This window comes from Rattus rattus, chromosome 1 (genome assembly GCF_011064425.1).
Source record: "Rattus rattus isolate New Zealand chromosome 1, Rrattus_CSIRO_v1, whole genome shotgun sequence".
Taxonomy (NCBI): Eukaryota; Metazoa; Chordata; class Mammalia; order Rodentia; family Muridae; genus Rattus; species Rattus rattus.
The window spans coordinates 8700867-8721379 of NC_046154.1; the positions used below are offsets into that span (position 1 = coordinate 8700867).

The following is a 20513-nucleotide window of genomic DNA, read 5'->3' on the forward strand; positions in this document are numbered from 1 at the left end:
TAGCTCACACTTTGAATGTCTGAATACTGCGGTCGTTGCGAAGCCTGGTTTCAGGTTTACTACGCGAGGTTTACTATGTTCTGTAACTTGTGTTGACACAAGCCAGCAGTAAGCTCAGTTACTCCTGTGAATGAAGTAGGAGGATGGTTTGAGCTCTGATGTTCAAAGACAGCCTAGGTGACAGAGCAAGAGAACACTTACAAACAAACAAACAAACCAGGTCCCTGACAGTAAGCCTGACCTTCAGTGCCCCAGCCCTCCCTCTCCTCCCTGAAAACCAGCAGGGCTCACTTCCTGAGACAGGTGAGCCTGAACAAGGACAAAAACCACAACTATCCAGGGGAGGGGGTCTCAGGGATCCACCTGGTGTCCATCCATGTCCTGGCCCTGCCTAGTTCCTGAGAGAGACCACAGTCCGGAAGACCCACAGCCTTTCCACAACTGGGCTCCAGTCCCACCCCTTTCAAGGGCATGAAGTTACAAAAAAGCGTCTGGGCAGCTGTCCTTCACGGCCCTTAAGCAGCCCTCGTCAGAGCTGTGCTCAGCCATGCTGGGCAGAGGGACGACGGCTGGCCAGCATGCTCTTCTGGGCTGCTCACCTGCTGCTCAGCCTGCAGCTGGTCTACTGCTGGGCTTTCGGCTGCCAAAGGACGGAGTCCTCTCCAGGCTTCAGCCTTCCTGGGGACTTCCTCCTTGCAGGTCTGTTCTCCCTCCATGGTGACTGTCTGCAGGTGAGACACAGACCTCTGGTGACAAGTTGTGACAGGTAAGTAGGGGCCAGCAGAGCTGTCCCTTAGTGGGTTGGGGTGTATCTGTTTGGTGCCTGTACGTGAGGCTCTGGGTTTAGGCTCCAAGCACCGTATCAGCTGGATTTGGTGGCTAAGGCATGCAATACATATAATCTCCGTACTAGGGGGATGGAGACAGGAGGATCACAAGTTCAAGGTCAGCCTCAGCTACACGGTGAGTTCAAGGCCAGCTAAGGCCAGAAGTCCTGTCACAGAGACTCTCCCTTAGAGTAAAATGAAGAAGGACCTCTCTGCTTGCCCCTGAGCTAGCTAGCCAGTCCCCAGCAATCTATAATGACTGAAGTCCAAGTCCGGAGCTTTAGGAGTCCATCCCTAGTTTGCCGTGCTGTTGAGTTATTTATATGGGTATCATGTCGCTGACACTCCAGAAGAGGGCATTGGATCCCATTACAGATGGTTGTGAGCCACCGTGTGGTTGCTGGGAATTGATCGTGAGCCACCGTGTGGTTGCTGGGAATTGAACTCAGGACCTCTGGAAGACCAGCCACTGCTCTTAACCGCTGAGCCATCTCTCCAGCCCCCTGGGTGTTATTATTTATACTGCACTATATTCTTTTGTTTTTGCCGTCCCAGTGGGTTGTAACTCCGTTCAAGTCTCCTGGTTTTTCTCTGGCAGGCAAGTGCAGTTCCTCAGGGGTTTCCTTTTCGAGGGGGCTGCGTGCAGTCTATGTAAGCCTCACGCTGGGAAGGGAGGTCCGGAGCACTGGCACCGCACATGATGCCTGCCTGACTGCTGGCCGGGACATAGGGTTCTGGGACACCTGGCTCACAACCATCTGTAACGGCATCTAATGCCCTCTTCTGATGTGTGTGAAGACAGCTACAGTGCACTCACATACATAAAATAAATAAATATTTTTTAAAAAGGAAGAGAAAACTGGCCTCAGGTAACTCAGATCTTATGGTGAAGAGGTAGTGAGGCTCTCAATTCGCTCTGGGGACACAGGTGACAAATGGGGGGGCGGTTAAAAGTCAGAGAGCTGGGAAACAGGGCAGGTTGATCGTGTGTGTCCCTCCCTGGTGACGACAGCTACCAAAACCGAGAGCTCTCAGCTTAGGTCAAGCCCTGTGAGGCGGGTGTGATGGTTAACTTTATGTATCAGTTTGACCAAGACATGGCGCCTAGAGTCGCTGGCTCAAACTCGTTTAGTTGCTACTGTGAAAGAGGTGTTCTTGCCGTGGTTAACATTTAGATGGATAGGCTGCATGAAAGAGCTCGCCAATGGGCAGTAAATGGGCCGCGCGCAATCCATTTAAGGCCTTCAGAGAGAAGGCAGGGGTCCCGGGAAGGATCAGAGTATCCGTCTGTCCTCAGACTCAGCAGTCTGTCCGGCCCTGCGAACTTTGAACTTTACCATCACGTGAACTAGTTCTGTAAAGTCGTCCTCCTGTGCCCTTGCTTCTGTGTGCTTGAGGCTGAGGGGGTCGGGGGAAGGGGATGTGTGTGTTAACCCCGTTTCTTTAGAGCAGGGCTTCTTCACTTTTGCATTCAGGGCGATTTTTATCTGGAAAAGGTTTTTTGAAGATTTTTTTTGTATGTGTGGGTATTTTGCCTACAAATATATCCAACTGTCGTGTGTCCACAGAGGACAAAAGAGGGCATCAGATCCTCTGGCACTAGAGTTACAGACGGTTGTGAGCCACCGTGTAGTTGCTGGGAATTGAACCCTGGACCTCTGGCAGAGCAGGCAGTGCTCTTAACCACTGATCTACCTCTCCAGTACCCCTGAGGTTTTTTTTTTTTAAACTTTGTTTGTTTGTTTGTTTAATGTATGAGTGCTCTATCTGCATGTACACCTGTGTGCCAGAAGAGGGTATCAGATGCTCTTAACCACTGAGCCATCTCTCCAGCCCCGGCCCCCTGGGAATTTTGTAACATGACTTTAGGTATACAAAATAGGTAGGTATTTGGGCATGGCCATACACACCTTTAAGACCAGCACTCACTGGATCTCTGTGAGTTCTAGGCCAGCCTGATCTATATAGTCCCAGGCCATCCATCCAGGGCTATATAGTGAAAGAAAGAAACAAACAAACAAAAGAAAAAAGAAAACAGAAAAGAAAAAGGAAGACTATTGCATACTAATAAGATGAATGTATTTATTTTTTTACATAAATCTCAGCTGAATACTTGGAACCTCCAGACACAGAATTATTTCAGAGTTAATTAGTTCATTGCTGAGAACACTACTTCAAATATGTAGTATAAATGGCCAAAGTATGCTTAGGGCTACTTCAGAAATTATTGAGGATTCTGTCCCAACGCCATGCCAAAAGTCGCTGAGCAACGTATTAGGAACTTAGGTTAAGGCTTGGACAGACATTTAGGTACTCTAGCATTCTTTCTTCTTAAAGATTTATTTATTATATATGAGTACTCCGTAGCTGTCTTTAGACACGCCACAAGAGGGCATCAGACCCCATTACAGATGGTGGTGAGCCACCTTGTGGTTGCTGGGAGTTGAACTCAGGAGGAGCCACAGTCCAGCCCTAGCCAAGCATTCTTGTACCATCCAATCTGAAGACATACCGGTCGGAGGCTTACATGCTGTAGAATGGCAGCAGCTGAGAAGGAAAGGTCTTTGTTTTCCTTTATTAGCCCATCATGTTGGGCTGGAGAGATGGCTCAGTGGTTAAGAGCACCGACTGCTCTTCCAGAGGTCCTGAGTTCAATTCCCAGCAACCACATGGTGGCTCACAACCATCTGTAATGGGATCTGATGCCCTCTTCTGGTGTGTCTGAAGACAGCTACAGTGTACTCACATACATTAAATAAATAAATCTTTAAAAAAAATCACGTTCCTGTGAGAGCAGAAAACTTTGTACGTTCAACAAAGACACTAACTACACTTTGCTCATGTGTGACAGTCTCAGTTCTGAGAACTTGAGGCAAGGTGTTTCAGGCTGGTGCTGGCTTGGACAGAAACCTCAGAGCTTCTGTTCTGCCCCCCCAAAGCCTGGGATGCAGGAGGCTGCTGAGTTGAGCACCTGGCGGGCTTTAACCTCTCAGTTCTCACAGGGCTTTCCCTACAGGCCTGACAGCTTCAACGGCCATGGCTACCACCTCTTCCAAGCCATGCGGTTCACTGTTGAGGAGATAAACAACTCCTCGGCCCTGCTTCCCAACATCACCCTGGGGTATGAGCTGTACGACGTGTGCTCAGAATCTGCCAATGTGTATGCCACCCTGAGGGTGCTTGCCCTGCAAGGGCCCCGCCACATAGAGATGCAGAAAGACCTTCGCAACCACTCCTCCAAGGTGGTGGCCTTCATCGGGCCTGACAACACTGACCACGCTGTCACTACCGCTGCCTTGCTGGGTCCTTTCCTGATGCCCCTGGTAAGCTGGGCCTCAGGGATCTCTAGGGCGGAGGGCAATGGGAACTGCAATTCTCTCTGAGGCTAGGCTGTCCCTTGCTCTCCCTGAAGTCCCTGCTCTCCAGGGTTGCAGCCATCCTGCCTGTGTTGCTGCTGCCCAATCTTCCTGCCTCCTTTTCTCTGAGCTGCTTCCAGACTTCTGCCTCACCCATCTTGGGAAAGCTGGTCCTTTAAAAAAGTTTTCTTTCTTTTGAAAAAATTGTTTATGTTTATATTATATTTATTATTTTATTTAATAGATATTTATTTTTATATTATTTATGTATATGAGTACACTGTAGCTGTCTTCAGACACACCAGAAGAGGGCGCCAGATCCCATTACAGAGTTGTGAGCCACCATGTGGTTGCTGGGATTTGAACTCAGGACCTCTAGGAAGAACAGTCAGTGCTCTTAACTGCTGAGCCATCTCTCCAGCCCCCCTTTTCTTTTGTTTTGAGACAGGGTCTCACTATGTAGCTGTCCTGGGACTCACTATGCAGACTAGGCTGGCCTCAAACTCACAGAGATCCCCTGCCTCTGCCTCCCAAGTGCTGTAATTAAAGGAGCACAGCACTCCACCTGGTCCTCTGTCTTCCCTTCGGAAGTGTTGCTACCTAGTCATTCTCTCTCTGCGACTTCCCTCCATCCAAAGTCTGCCTTTGTCATCCAAACAGCCTTTACTTCCCAGGTCAGACACTGCCACCTGTTGGTGTGGTGTCTTCCTTCCTTGATGTTCCTTGGTGGTTCTGTACTGCCCTAAGCCTGGTCCCTGCTGTGCTCAGCAGTCTAAGCAGACAGTGATCCCTCTTCTGGGTCCCCTGTGCTTATGGGCCTGGCTCTCCCTACCCTTTGCCATTGAGCTTCCTAGAACAAATAGTGTAGCTTCTTTGGCTCTTCCTTTTGTGCCTCAGCCTTGGATTCTGTCCTCACTTGATCCAGCTGTAGCAGGAGTATCTTGCAGAGCTCCAAGCCCAACGAGCGCTTGTCAGTCCTTTATTCTACACGGTTTCTTAGTGACATGCCCTCCTGCCCACCGGCTCCTTGCACGGTGCTGTCCTTGGCTTCATGTCCTCTCCGCTCATCTTTAAGTTCAGTCTCCAGGGAGGGTCCGTCTGCCCTTGAGGCACCCAGTATTTCCCTGGTCTCCTCTTCCCTGCAGTCCATTGCAGGCCGTGGAGACCTGGCACTGTGACTTGTGAGCACGCATCTCTCACCCACTTTCCCCACCAGCCGCTCTGTGCTGAGGTCACTTTCCTTTGCAGCCTTGCCATGGCGTACGTGGCCCCCTGGGTTTTTACCGACAGTTTCTAGATCATCTTCCAAGTGTGGTTTCCCTTCAGAGCCCGTCTTTCATCTTTTCTCCTTTGGCTTTTTGAGACAGGGACTCCAGTAGGCCAGATTGGCCCTGTACCTGCATCACAGCCCAGAGCAGTTTTGAACTCCTGACCCTCCTCCCTCCCGCTCCTAAGTGCTGCCATACCTGGTTAAACCTTCCACCTTTTAGTGATGTGTCGAAACCCCTCATGCAGGTGATTTCATCAGTCCCTGGCTCCGTAGCCACTCCAGAACATTCTTCCCTTGAATTAGAGATATACTCCTCAAACTTGATCATTTCTCAGAGGGAACCCTAGCTCACGACAGGGTGCCGGATGGAAGTGAGCCCCTCAGCTTGAGAGTTAAGGTCCCCTGCCCTGCCCTATTCATGCTGAGGACCTATGGCCAAGACAGCGTGGCTTGTCCCATGTTTTAAAACAGGTGGCCCTTTCGCTTCTCTGTCAGGCAGATCCCCACAGCCCCTGGGACTCCCTAGAGAAGCCTGCCCTCTTCCCATCCCTCTATACTGGGTGAGCACTGTGGGAGAGGGGCAGACCTCGGTTATGGGGATGCTGCTGATCCCACTGGATGGAACCCCTCCCCACAGATCAGCTATGAGGCAAGCAGCGTGGTACTCAGTGCCAAGCGCAAGTTCCCGTCTTTCCTTCGTACCGTCCCCAGCGACCGGCACCAGGTGGAGGTCATGGTGCAGCTGCTGCAGAGTTTTGGGTGGGTGTGGATCTCGCTCATTGGCAGCTACGGTGATTACGGGCAGCTGGGCGTGCAGGCGCTGGAGGAGCTGGCCGTGCCCCGGGGCATCTGCGTCGCCTTCAAGGACATCGTGCCTTTCTCTGCCCGGGTGGGTGACCCGAGGATGCAGAGCATGATGCAGCATCTGGCTCAGGCCAGGACCACCGTGGTTGTGGTCTTCTCTAACCGGCACCTGGCTAGAGTGTTCTTCAGGTCCGTGGTGCTGGCCAACCTGACTGGCAAAGTGTGGGTCGCCTCAGAAGACTGGGCCATCTCCACGTACATCACCGGCGTGACTGGGATCCAAGGCATTGGGACGGTGCTCGGTGTGACCATCCAGCAGAGACAAGTCCCTGGGCTGAAGGAGTTTGAGGAGTCTTATGTCAGGGCTGTAACAGCTGCTCCCAGAGCTTGCCCGGAGGGGTCCTGGTGCAGCACTAACCAGCTGTGCCGGGAGTGCCACACGTTCACGACGCATAACATGCCCGCGCTTGGAGCCTTCTCCATGAGTGCCGCCTACAGAGTGTATGAGGCTGTGTATGCTGTGGCCCACGGCCTCCACCAGCTCCTGGGATGTACTTCTGAGATCTGTTCCAGAGGCCCAGTCTACCCCTGGCAGGTAAGAGGTTCCAGCCAAGGTGTCTGCATCCAGAACATCCAATCCCAGCGGTAAGGGTACGCTGAGTATCTGAGGAGACAGCGGGTAGCCGGCTGGTGGTCGTCTCCTATAGAAACCTTTCACTTCTTTGAGCTTTGTCTTCATCTACCCAGCATGCCCCAGAGGGGTCAAAGGCCAAGGATGTTTACAAAAGAGTCCTCTGTTAGAGGTCTCCTCTGAGGAGGCTGGCCAGGGGTCAAGGGAATCTCTATGAGTGGGAATGGTTTGCCTTGGCGAGGAAGGAACCAGCGAGGTTGGGACCACCCAGGGCGGAAGCATCAGAGAACCCTGCTTGCTTCCTGGGCTGCCTGGGTCTGTGTGGTCTATGGTGGCTTCATGAAATCTGTCTACCCTAGCTTCTTCAGCAGATCTACAAGGTGAATTTTCTTCTACATGAGAATACTGTGGCATTCGATGACAACGGGGATGCTCTAGGTTACTACGACATCATCGCCTGGGACTGGAATGGACCTGAATGGACCTTTGAGGTCATTGGCTCTGCCTCACTGTCTCCAGTTCATCTGGACATAAATAAGACAAAAATCCAGTGGCACGGGAAGAACAATCAGGTAAAAGGACATGGTTGCTCACCAGGTAACTGCTTTATGTTACGGGAACCTGGGGAGTGACACCTACCCAGAGCAGGACAGGGGCCCCACACGTCAGGCCACCTTAGATCTGCAGTCCTCTCAGGGATGCCAGCCGCACGTGTTGTCAAACAGATGCCCAGCTGGATCCTGGCACATCTGGCCCCAGACTGTGCTGTGAGAGTGAACCAGGAGGGCGGCAGCACAGATTATCTCTCCCCTCTGTGAGCTGTCCCTTAACTTGGGCTCCTGTGTGATTGCAAACCACTGTGGCTTCTAACAGGTGCCTATGTCAGTGTGTACCACGGACTGTCTGGCAGGGCACCACAGGGTGGTTGTGGGTTCCCACCACTGCTGCTTTGAGTGCGTGCCCTGCGAAGCTGGGACCTTTCTCAACATGAGTGGTGAGTGAACAGAAGAGGGTGGGTGCTCCAGTAACCAAGGTAAGTGCTCCAGCACCCAAGGTGAGGGAACAGCAAGAGGGTGGGTGCTCCAGCATCAAAAGAGAGTGCTCCAGCATTCAAGGTGAGTGCTCCAGCACTCAAGGTGAGTGCTCCAGCACCCAAGGTGAATGCTCCAGCACTCAAGGTGAGGGAACAGCAAGAGGGTGGGTGCTCCAGCACCCAAGGTGAGTGCTCCAGCACCCAAGGCAAGGGAACAAGAGGGTGAGTGCTTCAGCATTCAAGGTGAATGCTCCAGCATCTAAAGTGAGTGCTCCAGCACCCAAGGTGAGTGCTCCAGCATTCAAGGTGAGGTAACAGCAAGAGGGTGAGTGCTCTAGCATCTAAAGTGAGTGCTCCAGCACCCAAGGTGAGTGAACAGCAAGAGGGTGGGTACTCCAGCATCAAAAGTGAGTGCTTCAGGACCCAAGGTGAGTGCTCCAGCATTCAAGGTGAGTGCTCCAGCACCCAAGGTGAATGCTCCAGCACTCAAGGTGAGGGAACAGCAAGAGGGTGGGTGCTCCAGCACCCAAGGTGAGTGCTCCAGCACCCAAGGCAAGGGAACAACAAGAGGGTGAGTGCTCCAGCATTCAAGGTGAATGCTCCAGCATCTAAAGTGAGTGCTCCAGCACCCAAGGTGAGTGCTCCAGCACTCAAGGTGAGGGAACAGCAAGAGGGTGGGTGCTCCAGCATCCAAAGGGAGTGCTCCAGCACCCAAGGTGAATGCTCCAGCACTCAAAGTGAGGGAACAGCAAGAGGGTGGGTGCTCCAGCACCCAAGGTGAGGGAATAGGAAGAAGGTGAGTGTTCCAGCACCAAGGTGGTAAGTGCTTCAGTAGCCAAGGTGAGTGCTCCAGCATCCAAGGGCCCTGGACTCCGGCTCACTGGCTTGTCAGTTAGTGTGCTAGTTAGAGTCTCCATTGCTGTGAAGAGACACCATAACCAAGCCAACTCTTTTTTTTTTTTTTTTTTTTTTTAATTAAACGCAGGTTTATTGGGAAGTTGCTCTCAGTTCCCTGGCCACAAGGACTGAGGTCAGGGAAGTTGTCATGGGAAGGGAGAGAGAAGTGAGAGAGGAAGAGAGAAACAGCCTGCAGGGACAGGGAGAGAGCAGAGGAAGGAGAGAGGCAAGGCAACTCTTACAAAAGCAAACGTTTTGCTGGAGCTGGCTTACAGTTTCAGAGGTCCAGTCCATCATGGCAGGGAGCATGGCCGACTGCAGGCAGACTTGGTGCTGGAGATGGAGCTGAGATGTCTTCATTTTATCTGAAGGCAGCCAGGAGGAGGGTCTCTCTTCTACACATGTGCACTAGGAGACCTCAAAGCCCGCCTACACAGTGACAACCGGGCCACGCCTCCTAATAGTGCCGCTTCCCATGGGCCAAGCCTGTTCCAACTACCAGCTGGGTACAGGTTGGAGGACACTTGCCACTGGGCTGAATTCTGATAACCATCGGGAAGCCTCAGACTTTGGTGTGTTCTCTGTCAGAGCACTGCTTCCACACCCACCAGCTCCCACAGATCTGGTCCTAAATGCAACCTCTTTATTCAAACACACACTTGACTCCTTGGCCGTGCTGTTTATATGAAGCCCTTTCCCTGTGCCAAGGAGTCAAGTACTTGAATGGTTTGAATTAAACACACGTACTAGCACATCTATAGCCCATGTGCCCCTTTCATTGACTCAAAGCGGAGGGCAGGGAGCACAGTAGGGGGCTATGAACTCACCTTGGAGCTTACCGCAGGGGGATGCATTCTTTTAATCTCTCTGTGGTGATGGGAGTATCTGTCATCCATCACCAGGGAGTCAGGACTCAGATATCTTGGAGTATGAACACAGAAAGTGGATCTGGTTAAATCTTGCAGAGAGAGACAAAAATATCTTATTTTGGGCTGGAGAAATGGCTCAGCGGTTAAGAGCACTGACTGCTCTTCCAGAGGTCCTGAGTTCAAATCCCAGCAACCACATGGTGGCTCACAACCATCTGTAATGGGATCTGATGCCCTCTTGTGCTGTGTCTGAAGACAGCAATGGTGTACTCATAAAAGAATAAATAAATTAAAAAAATATCTTATTTTTAGGGGTTGGGGATTTAGCTCAGTGGTAGAGCGCTTGCCTAGCAAGTGCAAGGCCCTGGGTTTGGTCCCCAGCTCCGAAAAAAAAAAAAAAAAGAAAAAGAAAAAAACCTTATTTTTTAAATATTTTATTTATTTTATTTATATGGGCATATTTATGTAGCTGTCTTCAGATATACCAGAAGAGGGCATCGGATCCCATTTAAAGATAAGACATTTTGGGACTGGAGAGATGGCTCAGAGGTTAAGAGCACTGTCTGGGGTTGGGGATTTGGCTCAGTGGTAGAGCGCTTACCTAGGAAGCCCAAGGTCCTGGGTTCGGTCCCCAGCCCCGAAAAAAAAAAAAAAAAAGAAAAAAAAAAAAAAAGAGCACTGTCTGCTCTTCCATAGGTCCTGAGTTTGATTCCCAGCAACCACATGGTGACTCACAACCATCTATGAGATCTGGTACCCTCTTCGTGCAGGCAGAACGCTGCTGTATACATAAGAAATCTTGTTGTTGTTTTTTTTTTAAGATTTATTTATTTATTTTGTATATGACTACACTGTAGCTGTCTTCAGACACACCAGAAGAGGGCATCGGACCTCTTACAGAGGGTTGTGAGCCACCATGTGGTTGCTGGGATTTGAACTCAGGACCTCTGGAAGAGCAGTCGGTGCTCTTAACCACTGAGCCATCTCTCCAGCCCGGTTTTTTTTTTTTTTTTTTTTTTAAAGATGGTTGTGTAGGCAGAGCTGCATAAAGCTCTCTGTATTTGCAAACCCCCTTTGGGATCCTGAGCCTTTGAGGACGTGCTTAGCCTGTAGCTGTTCTAAGCTCACTTCTCACTATGGCTCCAAAAACCTGCCTGCCAAGGTGCAACTCTCCCAGAATCTTGCAGGACCTGGACCTCCCTTCCCCCATCTTCCCCTTCCTTCTGCTCACCTGGTTCTCAGAAACCTTGTCTTCCCTTTCAGAGCTTCACATCTGCCAGCCTTGTGGAACAGAAGAATGGGCACCCAAGGAGAGCACTACTTGCTTCCCACGCACGGTGGAGTTCTTGGCTTGGCATGAACCCATCTCTTTGGTGCTAATAGCAGCTAACACGCTATTGCTGCTGCTGCTGGTTGGGACTGCTGGCCTGTTTGCCTGGCATTTTCACACACCTGTAGTGAGGTCAGCTGGGGGTAGGCTGTGCTTCCTCATGCTGGGTTCCCTGGTGGCCGGAAGTTGCAGCTTCTATAGCTTCTTCGGGGAGCCCACGGTGCCCGCGTGCTTGCTGCGTCAGCCCCTCTTTTCTCTCGGGTTTGCCATCTTCCTCTCCTGCCTGACAGTCCGCTCCTTCCAACTGGTCATCATCTTCAAGTTTTCTACCAAGGTGCCCACATTCTACCGTACCTGGGCCCAAAACCATGGTGCAGGTCTATTCGTCATTGTCAGCTCCACGGTCCATTTGCTCATCTGTCTCACGTGGCTTGTAATGTGGACCCCACGACCCACCAGGGAATACCAGCGCTTCCCCCATCTGGTGATTCTCGAGTGCACAGAGGTCAACTCTGTAGGCTTCCTGTTGGCTTTCACCCACAACATTCTCCTCTCCATCAGCACCTTCGTCTGTAGCTACCTGGGTAAGGAACTGCCAGAGAACTATAATGAAGCCAAATGTGTCACCTTCAGCCTGCTCCTCAACTTCGTATCCTGGATCGCCTTCTTCACCATGGCCAGCATTTACCAGGGCAGCTACCTGCCTGCGGTCAATGTGCTGGCAGGGCTGACCACACTGAGCGGCGGCTTCAGCGGTTACTTCCTCCCCAAGTGCTATGTGATTCTCTGCCGTCCAGAACTCAACAATACAGAACACTTTCAGGCCTCTATCCAGGACTACACGAGGCGCTGCGGCACTACCTGATCCACTGGGAAGGTGCAGACGGGAAGGAGCCTCTCTTCTTGTGCTGAAGGTGGCGGGTCCAGTGGGGCGGAGAGCTTGAGGTGTCTGGGAGAGCTCCAGCACGGCTTACGGTGTATAAGCACGCGGAAGAATCCAGTGCAATAAAGTCGGGAACTGTGTATGTGTGTGTGTGTGTGTGGTTTCTTGGCTGCTCTTCCGGTGTGGGGAGAGCTTGGGACCGCTCAGCCAGCTGGAGTGGGAGTCTAGGGCACAGCTTGGTGTTACCTGGCAACTCCGGACTTGAGACGCAGCGCAGTTGAATTTACCCCTTGCCCCGCCCTCTATGCTGCCCATTGGCCTTTCTCTGAGGGTCCGCCTTCGAGGCGGGACCTAAGGACTTTGCGCCGCCGAGCCGTCCGGTTCTGGCCTGAGCGCCTATACGTCACATCCGGCGCGGCGACGGCGGCGTCTCCGCGCTGTGGGCCGGGCAGTAGTTAGTCTTGTGGGCGGTGGAAGTGGTCTAGCCCGGAGCAGTGAGGCCGGTGCGAGCCGGGAGGACCGGCAGGGTGAGGAGGGCGCGGGAGGGAGGCGCCTCGGGCTCTGAGGAGAGTGTGGCCGCCGCCTTCCGCTTGCCGCCCGCGACGTGCAGGCGCGGCGTGGGCTTGGGTCACCTGTGCGCAGCCGCCGCCCTGCCCTTCTGGCTGTGCGTTGGGTGCGCTACAGATCAGTTGGCGTCCACGCTTTTCTGTCCCCCAAACTCTCATTTTCATTTTCTCCCACCAGCACCCTATCCCGACGGACCCAGTCCTGTCTCGCGCCATGCACTTCCTCTCCCGCTCTCTCCCCTCTGACCAACCCATGCCGCTCCCCGCCCCCAAGATGCTGTCACTCCACGCTGGCTGTGTGCCCCGTGTGCACCTTCTAACCTTGACCCAGGCTTTCATCCCGACATGGGTGGATGTTTAAAGTGTCCATCTCACCGTCAGTCTAAAAGGGCTTCCCCGATTGGGGCTGGCCAGAGTGTCATGTTTGCCTTCCCTTCCAGATTATGGATGGTTCATTCGTACAGCACAGCGTGAGGGTTCTGCAGGAACTCAACAAGCAGCGTGAGAAGGGCCAGTATTGCGACGCCACGCTGGACGTGGGGGGCCTGGTGTTCAAGGCGCACTGGAGTGTCCTGGCGTGTTGCAGCCGTTTCTTCCAGAGAATCTACGGGGATGGCTCAGGGGGCAGCGTTGTCCTCCCTGCAGGTTTTGCTGAGATTTTTGGCCTCCTGCTGGACTTTTTCTACACTGGCCACCTCGCCCTCACCTCAGGGAACAGGGATCAGGTGCTCTTGGCAGCCAAAGAGTTGAGGGTGCCTGAGGCTGTGGAGCTATGTCAGAGCTTCCAGCCCCAAACCTCAGCGGGACAGGCACAGAGTGGACCGGGCCAAGCTTCCTCCCAGGATGTGAAAAGCCACCTCAAGGAGCCAACAGACTTGGATGAGGAGGAAGTTTTCAGGACTCTGAGCCTGGCCTCTGTGGATCAGGAGCCCAGAGACCGCGAGCAGCCTCAGCTCAGCACACCTGCCCAGAGCAGCCCGGCCTTCCTCTGTGGGAAACTCAAGCAGGTGTTGAAGCCTTCTCCCCCAGAGGACAAAGAGTCTGAGGACAGCAAAGAGCCCCCAAGGCCTTTCGAGGCTGAAGGTGCCCCACTGCAGGGCGAAAGCAATGAGGTACTGTTTCCAGGGTGCTGAGCTGGGGAGGCAGGCATAAGGGTAAAGACCGGCACTTCCGGAGCAAACATAGGAAGCCAGTGGTCTCAGCTGACCTCCTGCGAGCTACACTTGTCCATAGTTGCCAGCTTCCTTGGGGTGGAGTGAGCATCAGGGTTACAGGTATTTCCTTAGGTTAGTCAACCTGGCCAGCTCCCTGCTAACACAGCCATTGTGCTCCAAGTCCAACATTGCCGTCTTCTCTGGGCCCGGAGGGAAAGGGTCTCTGCTGAAGGGACCGTCCAGGGGGTGGGGCTTATGTTGGAGTTAAAGGCAGGTCCCTGCTGATACCTGGGTGACTCTATCCCCTCCTGCTGCCTCCTCTACTCTAGTGGGAAGTGGTAGTTCAAGTTGAGGACGACAGGGATGGTGATGGCGATTATGCATCTGAGCCCGAGACTGTGCTGACCAGGAGGAAGTCAAAAGTGATTAGAAAGCCATGTGTGGCAGAGCCAGCCCTGGGTGCAGGCTCCCTCACAGCGGAGCCCACCGAGGGCAGAAAAGGTGCGGCAGTTCCGGTCGAATGTCCCACATGTCATAAGAAGTTCCTCAGCAAATACTACCTAAAAGTCCACAACAGGTAAATGCTCTGTTTCTCTATATTTTCTTTCCCTATCCGCCCCTCCACGTTGCGGGAAGGGGCCCTGTACTCCCCTGCTCTGGGCTCTGTGGGGCTGGGGGTTCTATGTCAGGCCCTAATATTGCCTGGTCACTTGCCCCCTCTTCCCGTCTTCCTGTGAATTATGGGTTTGTGGACACTCGGTCAGTAGATTCTACCCACTGTGGAGTTTGACTGACCATCGGCAGGCCTCTGCCCACATGAAGCATGAGACAAGCCTCTGGCCCCTTCCCAAGCTGGAGCTGAGGTCTGATAGGCAGTGTAGGCTGTGACAAGAGGCTGATCTTAAGGAAGGTCAGAGGCTGCCTGTGTCTCTGAGAGTGCTAGCTCTGCGTGTCAGTTATGTATGAGGGACCGTTTGTCTAGCAGGGACCCCGGAGGGCTTGGAGGTTTGTTCCTCTCGTTAGCTTTGTAGGGCTTTTAATATGTTTGCTTGTTTGTTTTGTGAGACCGGGTTTCTCTGCGTAACCCTGGCTTTCCTGGAACACTCTGTAGACCAGGGTGGCCTCAAAATCACGGAGATCAGCCTGCCTTTGCCTCCGGAGCTGGGATCAAAGGTTGTGCCACTACCACCTGTCTCCTCCCCACTTCTTTTTCCAAGTTGACTTGGAACTTACTGCGTAGACCAAGCTGGCCTAGAACTTAGAGATCTACCTGTATCTGCCTCCTGAGTGCTGCTATTAAAGATGTGCACCACCATACCTAGTCTTAGGACTGTTTCAAAACAACAAAGTCCCCTATCCCAGGCAGGGTCTCTCTGTGTAGCTCTGGCTGTCCTGTGATCTTCATTGTGTAAACCAGGCTAGTCTCTAATTCAGAGATCCTCCTTCATCTGTCTCCCAAGTGCCAGGATAAAAGTCATGTGCCACCATACCTCACTTATTTTGAGTTCAAATTACTTGAGATCCAGTGTCACAGGCCAGGCCTGGTGGTGCACACCTTTTATCTCAGCACTTAGGAGGCAGAGGTAGGTAGATCTCTGAGTTTGAGGCCATCCTGGTCTGCAGCCTGAATTCCAGGACAGCCAGGAATACACAGAGAAATCTTGTCTTGAAAAAAGTGCTCTCCACACACCGAAAATGAGTGATACAGACACAAGCCTGTCTCAGCTGCTCAGTAGCCGTGTGGTTCTACCAGTCGGCTGCAGTTGCCTTTGTACCAAGCCAGGCTGTGTCGTCAGTGTGTCACTCTGTCAAGCCACTAGTGCTCACCTGGTATAGGAGTGAGGCCTGTTTGTCATGCCTAGGGTTTGGCCTCTGGGTAGATGAGGCTATACATGTCTGCCCATGCTATGTTCTTCCTTCCTTGGTCTGTGGTTTGCTGATGCCCCTGAGAACTGAGAAGGAATGGCTTCAAGAGATTTTTGTATCTAGGTGTGTTGGCATTTGTCTGTGATCCCAGTACTTGGAAAGCAGAGGCAGGAGGATTGCTGCAAGTTTGAGTCTGGGTAGTGAGTCTCAGGTCAGCCAGGACTATATAGGGAGACCACCATGTCTCAAAAGAAAAGAGAAACTGAAGTTCTTGCAGTGTCAGGGACTACAGGGGCGAGAATACTTGCAGTGAAGAGGACGGGAGTAAGTTTGGCTTCTGGACATACAAGAAACTCCATGCTACCCATGGTGCGGAGGTCAGGGCTTGTGTAGTTTATTCAGCAAGCTGCTAGGTTTGGGACAAGATGATGTAGCCCTCAGATGCAGCACAGATACAGACAGTCTTGCAGGAGAGGAACAGTGCTTTAGAATGAAGCAGACAGCCTGAGCCTGCGCTGTTGGACTCTTTGCGAGTTCCAGGCCAGTTGGGGCTGCAGTATGTGACTCCCGGTTTGAGAGGAGTAGGAGAGAAGAGCCCAGGAATTGGTAATTGGAGTCCGTTGTATAACTAGGGTTAGTTTCCAATAACTGTGGCCTGGGGGGTGGGGCAGAGGGATCATAAGCTCAAAGAGACCCCCTGCCCCCCTGTGACCTTCAGGGTCTCTGCCCCTGAGCTACATCCAGGCCTTACTAAATTATCCAGGCTGGCTTTGAGCTTCTGATCCTTCTGCCTCAGTTTGTAGCAGCTGGGAATGCGCTGGGGATATAGCTCAGTCTTAATCTGCTTGCCTAACATGTGAGACCCTGGGTTCACTCCCCAAAGTGCCAGGAGAAAAAAAAATAAGATCCAGACAAAGTAGTTGAGATGACATCACAAGCCTCTGCCACCCATCTAGGCTAGCAGATGAGACTTGAAGAGGTGTGGAAGCCGTTCGCTGTGGAGAGCCCTCTGGCTGGGAACAGGCTAGCAGTAATGCCCCTGGGAGTAAGCCTGCCTGTTGAGCGGTTAGGGCCTAACCTGGCGTTGGGCATTTGGCAACTGGTTACCCATGTCTTCTGCCCACTGGGCTCACTTAGTATGAAATAGGAAGCACTGGAGGGTTGTGAGCCAAGAGGTAAAGAGGGCCGCCTTTTCTGCAAAGACTTCTGGACTTAATAGAGCCTCCTGGAGAGATAGTAGGGAGCCAGGAGCCAGTGCTGACTCACGGACCTTATGAACGGCTACAGCCACACTTGCTGGTACCAGTGAGATGAGGTGGGCAGAATCTGGTCGTGGAGTTTCACATTTACTTACTTACTCCTTTGTCGGGGGTGGGGGACCACGTGTAGACATGAGAGTACAGCTTGTGGGAGTTTTGTTTTTTTCCACCATATGTGTCTTAGGAATTGAACTTGAGTCCAGAAAAGTGCTTCTATGGCTTGAGCCATATCACCTGTCCTCTGCCATGATGTTGAAGATGGGGCCTGCAGAGGAGAGGATGTCAACTAGCTTGTGTCAGTAAAGTTTTGAGGTTTAGGGAGGCTAGCAGAAGTAGGCCTGGCCTCTCCTGGCTCCTGGCTTTCTCCAGCATGGGGCCATTTGGACCTGTGGCCACTGTTTCTTTCTTCCCCGAGGATCTCTAAGCTGTAGCCTTCTCTTACATTACCGACCTGGGGCTCACTAAGCCTACATGGTTAACTCCAGCTAGCCTCAGGATGGTTCTTCCTCCTGGGTAGCACAGTTTGTCTGGAGCAGGAGCTGGAGAGGTCCTGAGTACCAGAGAGCTGGGAAACCCTCTTAGCCCCCACGCCTCTGTGGCCTCTCTTCCTGGCAGGAAACACACTGGGGAGAAACCCTTCGAGTGTCCCAAATGTGGGAAGTGTTACTTTCGCAAGGAGAACCTCTTGGAGCATGAAGCCCGGAATTGCATGAACCGCTCAGAACAGGTACTTGGGATTGGTCCAAGTAGTTGTGGGCAGCAGCATAGTAGCCTGTGTCTTCAAGCCATCTGGGAAGGATCCTCAGGAAACCCTACGGGATTATAAAATGAGATCTGCGGGGGCCTTGGATGTCATCACGTCCACATCCTAGTACATGTGGGACTCATGAGTTCAGAGGGCACGAGAGATAAAGCCCTGCAAGGATATTTTGGGGTTGCCTGCCTGGGCTCCTGGTCCAGCTCCATCTTACTCTTTGGAGTAAGAAAAGTGTGTGTGGGAGATGGCTGCTGGGAAGGGCCACCTTGTCAGCCCCCCAGCCCCAAGTGGGTAGTGTTTGGCTAAATCCCGTCCTTCTCTTCCCAGAGACTGGTCAGTACCAGCTGGCTCTGTCTTTAGCCTGTCTGGAGCCGAGAAGGGTCTGGCGTGTGGTAGTGTGCAGTGCTCTGATGGTCAAGGCAGGCAGGTTACATGTTGCCCTCTCCTACCCCAGCATCCCCTACCCCAGGCAGACACTTCCCAGCAGCGTTTGGAAGCCCCTGCAGAGGCTGCCGTCGCAGGCAGAGGCCCTCCCTGATGCTGGCCCTGCTTGCCCCTCACACTGCCAGGTCTTCACATGCTCCGTATGCCAGGAGACCTTCCGCCGGAGGATGGAGCTGCGGGTGCACATGGTGTCTCACACAGGGGAGATGCCCTACAAGGTCAGGCCCACTTATCCCAGGGCCATGGGCTGTGGGGAGAGGGTGTATGTAGCTGTCTGACTGGGGTGGTACCTGGCACCTCTCCCTTGAATCCTGCCTTCCTTGCCCATTCAGTGACACTACGTCTGTAGACAGGGCCATTGTCTGTAGCCTTACTTGGTCAGCAGTGTTTGGAGGTTTGGGATAGATGGCTGAATAGCGCCCCCTCTTTGGAGCCAACCTTCAGCCATCATGGAGTGTCCTTGTGTATGGACTAGGCCCTTCCCCTTGTGCTGAGAGCAGGGCACTGATGGTGCCGACTGCACTGGACCTGACTAGACCTGTTTTTTCAGTGCTCCTCCTGCTCCCAGCAGTTCATGCAGAAGAAGGACTTGCAGAGCCACATGATCAAGCTGCATGGAGCCCCTAAACCCCACGCAGTAAGTGCCAAACAGGGTTGGGGTTCCTGTGGCCCCTGGACAGCTCAGCCCTGTCCTCACCTGGATCCACTCCCTCTGCCTGTCTCACCCTCCTGCAGTGCCCCACTTGTGCCAAGTGCTTCCTGTCTAGGACGGAGCTACAGCTGCACGAGGCTTTTAAGCATCGTGGAGAAAAGCTCTTTGTGTGTGAGGAATGTGGGCACCGGGCCTCAAGCCGCAATGGGCTGCAGATGCACATCAAGGCCAAGCACAGGTATCAACGAGTGCTTGCTCTCTCTGGTGTGGCCGTGCTACCTCAGGAAGCGGCATCATCTCCTCCTCCTCCCCCTCCCCCTCCCCCTCTTCTTCCTCTTCCTCACCTTCTTCCTCCCTCCTCCTCCCCTCCCCCTCCTCCTCCTCTTCACCTTCCTCCTCCCCTCCTCCTCCCCCTCCTCGAGTGTAGCACTCATAGCCCTTCCAGGGTGGAGGTGAGAGACAGGCAGGTTTGTTAGGTTAGTGGGAAGGACTCAGGCTGAGGCAAGTGTCTGCCTCCTAGGGCTAATTCTTAATCCTTTAGCTTCCTGACTCGCTGCAGAATAGACTTGTCTTTTGCTTCTGGGAATAGTGGTGTCCCTTGCTTGGTACCACCCAAGCCCTGCTGCTTGCTTAGCACCTCTAGCTCCAGCAGAGTGGGTGGAAGGGGAGGGCTTCCCCAGGGTAATGACCCTCTGCCTTGTGTTCCCATCCGAACAGGAATGAAAGGCCGTATGTCTGTGAGTTCTGCAGCCATGCATTCACCCAGAAGGCCAACCTCAACATGCACCTGCGCACACACACAGGAGAGAAGCCCTTCCAGTGCCACCTCTGTGGGAAGACCTTCCGCACCCAAGGTGAGGCAGGCCCATCCCCTCCTTGCCTCAGGGCTGAGACAGGTACTGAGCCCCACTTTGTCCCCTACAGCCAGCCTGGACAAGCACAACCGCACCCACACGGGTGAGAGGCCTTTCAGCTGTGAATTCTGTGAGCAGCGCTTCACTGAGAAGGGCCCCCTTCTGAGGCATGTGGCCAGCCGTCATCAGGAGGGCAGACCTCACTTCTGCCAGATCTGTGGCAAGACCTTCAAAGGTAATTAGTCAGCAAGCGGTAGACAGAGGGCCTGGCTTGTTTCCTGCCTACCTGGGTTGGAGGGTCTACACAGAGATCAGGGGCAGCAGTGGCTTCCAGGTGCTCTTAGAACCTTCCAGCCAGCTCCATCTTCCATGTGCGAAGAGATGAGTGGAGCTGCTGTGAGGGTGGGGTGGGGGCACGGCACCCTGCACCTGGGCAGCGGTGACCTCGATGCGGTGCAGTGGGGCCTTGGAGTCAGGAGACCCTGCTCCTAATGCCCGCGGTCCCATTCCTCCCGCAGCAGTGGAACAGTTACGGGTGCACGTCAGACGACACAAAGGCGTGAGAAAGTTCGAGTGCACCGAATGTGGCTACAAGTTCACTCGGCAGGTAGGCCAGGCTGGGTCTCCTGCTCCCCTCCTCCCTTCCGTGCCCAGCTCTGAGCGCCTGCTTCTCCCCAGGCTCACCTGCGGAGGCACATGGAGATCCATGATAGAGTGGAGAACTACAACCCTCGGCAGCGCAAGCTCCGGAACCTCATCATCGACGATGAGAAGATGGTGGTGGTGGCTCTCCAGCCACCTGCAGACCTGGAGGTGGGCTCCGCAGAGGTCATTGTGGAGTCCCTGACCCAGGGTGGCCTTGCCTCCCAACTCCCTAGCCAGAGACTGTGTTCAGAGGAGAGCTTTGCTAGCTCCGGGGTCCTGGAGCCGTCTCTCATCATCACGGCTGCTGTCCCCGAGGACTGTGACACGTAGCCTGTCCAGTGTCCCCTTGACCAATAAACATGTGACTTAGAATTCCCTTGTTCAGTGGTTCGTTCTTTGTGATCTGCAACTGCAGG

General features: G+C 53.3%; 2 protein-coding genes across 2 annotated transcripts; both read left to right on the forward strand.

Moving 5' to 3' along the window:
- The first annotated feature begins 578 nt into the window (after positions 1-578).
- On the forward strand, positions 579-12032 carry Tas1r1 (taste 1 receptor member 1). Its single transcript, XM_032894036.1, has 6 exons — positions 579-766; positions 3844-4150; positions 6091-6852; positions 7248-7460; positions 7762-7882; positions 10951-12032. Exons 1-6 carry the CDS (start codon positions 579-581, stop codon positions 11880-11882), a joined length of 2523 nt encoding a protein of 840 aa, XP_032749927.1. The 3' UTR covers positions 11883-12032.
- A 266-nt stretch (positions 12033-12298) lies between these two features.
- Zbtb48 (zinc finger and BTB domain containing 48) lies at positions 12299-20467 on the forward strand. Its single transcript, XM_032894047.1, has 11 exons — positions 12299-12427; positions 12907-13578; positions 13950-14197; positions 17361-17472; positions 18072-18164; positions 18497-18583; positions 18682-18836; positions 19316-19452; positions 19523-19687; positions 19971-20059; positions 20131-20467. Exons 2-11 carry the CDS (start codon positions 12910-12912, stop codon positions 20425-20427), a joined length of 2052 nt encoding a protein of 683 aa, XP_032749938.1. The 5' UTR covers positions 12299-12427; positions 12907-12909; the 3' UTR covers positions 20428-20467.
- The last annotated feature ends 46 nt before the right edge of the window (positions 20468-20513 follow it).

What these genes read in the sequence shown, in the direction of transcription:
- Tas1r1 (XM_032894036.1), top strand. Translation starts at nt 579, where the DNA reads ATGCTCTTCTGGGCTGCTCACCTGCTGCTCAGCCTGCAGCTGGTCTAC. An exon ending in CTGGTGACAAGTTGTGACAG is followed by an intron (nt 767 to 3,843) that starts GTAAGTAGGGGC and finishes CTTTCCCTACAG; the next exon opens with GCCTGACAGCTTCAACGGCC. An exon ending in GGCACGGGAAGAACAATCAG is followed by an intron (nt 7,461 to 7,761) that starts GTAAAAGGACAT and finishes GGCTTCTAACAG; the next exon opens with GTGCCTATGTCAGTGTGTAC.
- Zbtb48 (XM_032894047.1), top strand. Translation starts at nt 12,910, where the DNA reads ATGGATGGTTCATTCGTACAGCACAGCGTGAGGGTTCTGCAGGAACTC. An exon ending in CTGTGGCAAGACCTTCAAAG is followed by an intron (nt 19,688 to 19,970) that starts GTAATTAGTCAG and finishes TTCCTCCCGCAG; the next exon opens with CAGTGGAACAGTTACGGGTG. An exon ending in GCTACAAGTTCACTCGGCAG is followed by an intron (nt 20,060 to 20,130) that starts GTAGGCCAGGCT and finishes GCTTCTCCCCAG; the next exon opens with GCTCACCTGCGGAGGCACAT.